This window comes from Aspergillus ruber (assembly GCF_000600275.1).
Source record: "Aspergillus ruber CBS 135680 unplaced genomic scaffold scaffold00002, whole genome shotgun sequence".
In the NCBI taxonomy this organism is placed as follows: domain Eukaryota; kingdom Fungi; phylum Ascomycota; class Eurotiomycetes; order Eurotiales; family Aspergillaceae; genus Aspergillus; species Aspergillus ruber.
The window spans coordinates 820587-826773 of NW_024467298.1; the positions used below are offsets into that span (position 1 = coordinate 820587).

At 47.9% G+C, this 6187-nt stretch overlaps 1 protein-coding gene across 1 annotated transcript; it reads right to left on the reverse strand.

Annotated features, from left to right (window-relative positions):
* Window positions 1-966: 966 nt before the first annotated feature.
* On the reverse strand, window positions 967-1982 carry EURHEDRAFT_512345 (uncharacterized protein; the record flags this gene model as incomplete). Its single annotated transcript, XM_040786061.1, has 2 exons — window positions 967-1562; window positions 1673-1982. The coding sequence occupies 2 exons, from the start codon at window positions 1980-1982 to the stop codon at window positions 967-969; spliced, it is 906 nt and encodes a 301-aa protein (XP_040642745.1).
* Window positions 1983-6187: the final 4205 nt, after the last annotated feature.

Genomic DNA, 6187 nt, shown 5'->3' on the forward strand with positions numbered 1-6187 from the left:
AGAAAAAGCCCCAAAAAAAAAAAAAAAAAAAAAAAAGCAAAAACCGAGAACAAAAAAAATCTATAAGGCCCTTCAGGCCAATCTCTATCTTTACTGCAGTGTAGATCAACATACAGCCATGCAACCATGAATATGAATAACCTCGTGACACATAAGAATGCAACAAAAGAAATGATAAAAAGAAAAAGGAAATAAGCAAAATCAAAGGCTGGCGGACTAGATCTCGTTCCCATTCCATTTTATCCCTCCTATTCAGCGGAGTACGAGTGTATTCCATATCACACCTGAGAGATAGATAGATTATTCCAGAGAATGCATACTCAGTATGCTATATCGGTAAGAGCGAGGAACCCGGTTCCAGACCAAATCCCAGTCAAATGAATCGCTGGTCAAACAAGATGCAAATATGCGTGTGGCCCGCGGGTATAACCTCTTGTGCGCGACGAGGTTGGTCATCGGATTTTTGGAGGATTTATTTCAGTAGGATTATCATTATCCCTCGTCCCTCGAGACGAGATAGCCATGCTCTGTTTGGGTTTTAATGCAGAAAACGCCGCAATGATTCAGGTATCGAAAAACGTCGTCTTGTAGAAAGGTTCTTGGAAATGTAGGTTCGTCGAGATGAAACAAAAGGAGTCCTGTAAAATATCGAAACGAGAGTCAGTTATGGATGGATTATTTGCGTATTAAACTGCTTTTTACACCACACTCACGCTTCTGTGATCCAGCACGATAGCAAAATAGGCCCTTTTCTTAGCTTCAAGACGCGTCTTCACCCCCATGACCACGACGGGATGTAAAACCACCCGGCTCTCTGTCTCTCTGTAATGATCATAGAGTCCACTCTTTCAAAGGTAAACGAATTTTCAACGGCCTAGCCTCGCAGCTCGCGTCGTTGCCCAACAGACGGAAATCGGAACCTATGCAAAAATTTCTTTTGTGACCCTGACTCGCGTCAACCGTCTCTCAAGACTGCTGGTACCAAGGGTAAGTGTACTGCGAATGGTTCCCCTGTGGTCGGCCCAGGGCATTCTGAAACTGCGACTGCTGCTGTGGAAAAACTGGATACTCGCCAGGTCCCTTGTCCGGTGGTGGGATAGACGCATCAGGCATCGACCGCGGCGCAGCACCGTACGCCATCGCACCCGGCTGAGGGCTGTGCTGCGGCAAGTCATCCCCGTGGCTCGGGTGCGGATTGCTAGTTGGGTAATACTGCGGGTAGGACGGGGTCGTTGGATCTGGTAGACGAGTGCCACCAGAGGCACTGAAGCCGGGAATCTGCGGCGGTGCAACGGACATCGAAGCTGGTGCTTGGGATGGGATTTGGGGGGCTTGGAGTTGCCCTCCCAGCATGTATGACTCAACCCGGTTCGGATATTCTGTCTCTGATGTTTCGCAGAGGGATGAAGGCGACCGGGCTGAGTTGTAGTGTTGCCAGTCTGGGGCGAGAGATACTTGACTTGGCGTCGATAGGACGGATGGAGCTCGAGATGCTGGGTGTAGGCCTAGCGGCCCGGGTAGTTGTGGAGGAAGCGAAGGTGCTGGTGGGCTGTTGTAGGATGCTTTTGTTGTTGCCCAACTTGTCAGCAATGATGGCCACGCGACTGAACCATTACGATAAGATCATGGGGAGAAAGGAAGAGAAAAAAATCCTAGCAAGGAAAGAACTCACTATGAGGATCTGAGTACCCTGGCCTGCCACCCACTATCGCCAGTTGATTCCGTAGTCGATTAATTTCGTCCTCCAGGATAGCATTGCGCCTTACAACTTCATCAAACTGTTGGCCTTTTGCCTTGAGTTCCGCGACCTGCAGCTCCAAGTTCTCAATGTGCTCCTTTGTCCGCTGCCGGATGGTCCTTTGAGCCTCTCGATCATTCGCCCGTTTTCTCTCCAACTGTTCGGCAGACAAAGAGGTCACTTTGCGAGTCCCCGCGCGCGACTCTCGTTTTTTCGGCGTAGGTGTATCTCTGTTAGGGCTCATGGTGTGCCCTTTCGGATGTTGTCACGAGGACTGGAGGGTGGTGGTGGTCAGGCAGTTGTCTTGCTTTTATCAGAGCAGTGAGCGAGGCAGCGGGCTTTTGTTGTTATCGAGGTACATATGCGACGTCGAAAGTGTAAGGCGAGAACGGTAGTTCCAGAACGGGCAGCGTGGGGTACTAAAAGGTTCCAGGCTGTCTCTTCAAATCTCAATTCGTGACTGTAGTTGTTCCATCTGCGTGGGTCACCCTAACCTTGTTGCTATGTTTGTCTAACTCCGTAAGGAGGTGGGAAAAAACAAGCCGTTTGAGAATATCTGGAAAGACAATGGGCAGATAACCTTTTTTAGTGTGCTTTGGGGAGGAGCCTCGATCGGAGGAAGAGGAGTTGGCTGTGGCTCCTCTCCTAGGCTAGTAAATTCCTTTTTCGTCCCCCTCGGGCTAGAGTTCCTAAGAAATTAGGTATACGCTCTTAAGGATCGCTCCCTTCTCCAGATCGTCATTTAGGCACTCAACTAAATCCGCTTATACTATCTAGTTAATGTCCGAAGTCCCGAGAATACCGTCATGGGCATTTTTAGAAGCCGATAGATTGACTGATGCCATGAATATCATCTCGCCAATCCGTTGGGATTAGTACTGGTTAGGCCACAAGAGGCCGTGGCAGCAGATATGCCAGGCGTGTATGGGTCGGCTCTAGACGCGCCTCCTGACTTTCCCGACCTTATGCCGTGAGCATAGTTAATCCCTCTTCTAATTTCATAGGGGACAGTCGGTCTGGCGCGATTGGTTGGTTTCCATGTAGCAGCAAAGATCATGATACTGTATGTGCGTGTTGAGACCGGTGACGTTCCTCTGTTGAGAGAGCATCACCGAACTAGGCCCGGAACCTGTTTTATTTGTTATTTTATTTCTTTTTATTTTATTTTATTTTTCCCTCTCCTGTGACACCCGCCCCCCGTATACAAGTCAATTGTGTATTATTGTTGCTTTGGCGGGAATCCGTATATGGCACCGTGTCTGTAACTGTATTCATTAGGTGTTGTGGATCCCTGAGGACATTCAACGCCACATGGGCATGTTGCAATCCACCATTCAGCAGTTTATATGGGCCCCATTTCTCTACTACCCAACCCAATCGGCGTCAGGGGCCGCCAAAATGGAAAACCCGGGAAACCCTAGAGACACTGGATCGTACTCACTAGCGTACTCGGTAGCCAGCCGACCAGGAAAATGCATGGGGAAACAACTTATTGACTTATGCAGCCATTGATCTAACAGGAAGGAGGATTGCTGAACCAAACAAGTGGACAGGACGGCTAATACCGATCTTCGGCCTCTTATTTGAAATTCCAGTGGGTGATTTCCCAGGATCGACCTTTCTTGGCGGTCACTGAACCTAGAGGCTCCCCCTCTTAGCTTATTCCGGATCGAGTAAAAAGTACTCTACTCTGGAAGTGAAGCAATTCTCGTGTTCGTTGGCCGCCGGTGAGTTTTGCCGAACCACAGGTGTGAGTCCTTGACCGACACGGGCGAAGATCAGATATCGCGGTTATTACACGCAGCATCAAATCGCGTTGCTTACCTTACCAAGGCTAGCGGCATTGATTTTTGAAAGCCAGACGCCTCGAGTGTAGACAGGAAGCGCAAGAAACTGCTCCTTCTCCTTTTGCTTTTTTGGGACTTCTTCCGGCTCAAGAAAAATCGGGGTTTCAGAGTCCCCAGTTTCAAGACCCAGGCCAAACTCGGACTCGGGAGGAAAAGGTGGATTTCGTTGAGGAAATCTCTACGCCGCCAGGAGCAGGAAAAAAAAAAAAAAAAAAAAAAAAAAAAAAAAAAAAAAAAAAAAAAAAAAAAAAAAAAAAAAAACAAAGAAAGGGCAGTGTTCTTCGTATGACGCACATCGATCAGTTCTTTGCCTACCAGGCCAAGTTAGCGGATCTTTTAGCATAATTAGTTGAGAATGGAACCAAGGTTTGCTTCTAGAAACCATCCGGGACCCATAAACATACTCAAACTCTAGGATATTTCGGGGGGGTTAATCTCACTTCTGCTGCACTATTTTTTCCTCAGGATGATTAAATTCCTTCATTCCTTCATTCTTCCCACGGCTTCCCGTCCGAAGAGGTTGATTGTCCGTTGCGTCGGGAGATATGTGGGCCTGGCTGCTGCAAAACATAGATAGAGAGCCTGGAAGTCGCACCATGGAGAGAAGCCGTGTATATCCCTACTCCGTACAGGGGTATTCTTCTGGAAGACACTCCGATCGCCTCACTTGATCGACGCGGCTAATCGCAATAATTCCTAATTAAGTTATGTTGGAAAGCGTACTAAACCGCGGCTCTGTAGGCAAATGCCGACCAAGTGGCTTTTTGCTTCGTCCGACTAAACCCGTGTCAAGAACCCTGAAAGAACCCTTGTCGATATTAACACAGAGCACGTTTCTCTCGTTCCCATCTTGAAACAGAACGCAATATCGGAGTATCATGGTGCGGCCGGACGCTCCGTATAGGATACGAAATAAGCTAGCACAGGCGCCAGAAAGACCCGTGCTCCTTCTAGAAGTTCGGTTCTCTGGCGTTTTTTTCTCAATGATGCTGACATTTGCCGTCTCTACACCGCTGATATGACTATGATTCAAATTTTTGAATATCTTTGCCATATTCGAGGCAACAGACCGATGTCTGACTGACAATTTGGATGGTTAACGGGCGACTAACCCATCCTGGTCAACGATATGCCGTGTCCTTCGTCTCTGAGATCCGATTCTGCAACGGATACCCGCACCGTTCTATTATTCTTTGCTGATCAGAGCAAGGGCCTTTCCGGACCATTTGCCGGCAAACGAACACTAGATCTTAGACCCTCGAGACGAGGTTCCGGCAAGACGGAGGACCTTCTTGTCGGCAGTAGGCCGTAGATTCTTCTCACGGATAAATCTTCCGTACTCTGCGTAGCATACGAGAAAAAGATCGCCCACCTATCTGTCATCGTCTTTGCGGGTCTTGGGCATTCAAGACTGTTCTAGCTCAGATCTTGCTGATCGTACGGCAAACTGCATATGTCACAGGCTCCCTGCAGGTTTAGGAGAAAGTAAAAGACTGAGTATTTGATGACTCTAACGAGTCAGTGTGTTCCCACCAGAAGACGCCGGACGTTGGAGGAGAAAGCAAGCAAGTAGGCGGCTTGCGCACACTAATCCGTATTGGGAAGTCGTCCCACGTCACCTCTACAGTAGAGAGCTCATTCCCTCAATGGGACTTAAGAATAGACTACAATATCGCAAAGACAGAGATTGGATTTCCTGTCTGAGAAGCCTTGGGTCGTAATTCAAAGCGATCCAAGCCTCGGACCCAGCCTTGTTGACTCGTATCCTCAGGCAATACAATGAGCTTATCCAAAACCTCTGAGCGACTTGTAGACAACAAGTGTATGGTAACTTGAATGAGACCCCTCGATATGCCGTAGTCTGGGCAACAGTGACGGATAACAAGAGATCTTAGCTGAATTCTCAAGGGACAAGGTGTCTCACGATGCCTAAAAATTGACCGTTAAGAGTGCTGTGACACATCGCGTCCGGAGGATAGTATGGGGTACTCCACGCCTAACGACGGCTGGGGATCTTGAGGCTGTATCAGAGAATGTCTCTTCAATCCGCCAGCATGTGACGATGAAGCGCCATCACTCTCAAGCAGTTTTCGCAAAGGATGGATGGTCACAGTGTGTTCGACACATGAGAGGTTTGATGCATGTTTGTCTTGTGCTTGAGGTATGTCTATTCTCATACTATTCCAACGTCTGTCTCATCGCACAGTTTCAATATCATAATTTTTTAGCCTATACAATGCCTGAGGAATGATACCCTGCTGGCACGTTTCAAGAGTTCCGTGTCTTAAGACGTAACTTATATAGAAAATGTTTTCAATATCAAGCACTTTATGCATGTTTGGATTCGGTATCAGCTATTCTCGTCTAGATATTCATCAGATGCGTATCTCAGTCTTGGGAGAATTTTCTACCAGAACGCTATGGAGTTGGGAAATGATGGTGGAGGATAGAAACTAAGTAGGCGGAGTCGGCGGTCAGAATACCGTACGGCAGAATGAACTCTTTTGTGAACACATCACCGAAAAGAAGCCAGACTACACTACCCATTCCTTGAGCAAGGCTATGTGATCCAACAGTCCGCATATTCCCATAAACTGTCAGG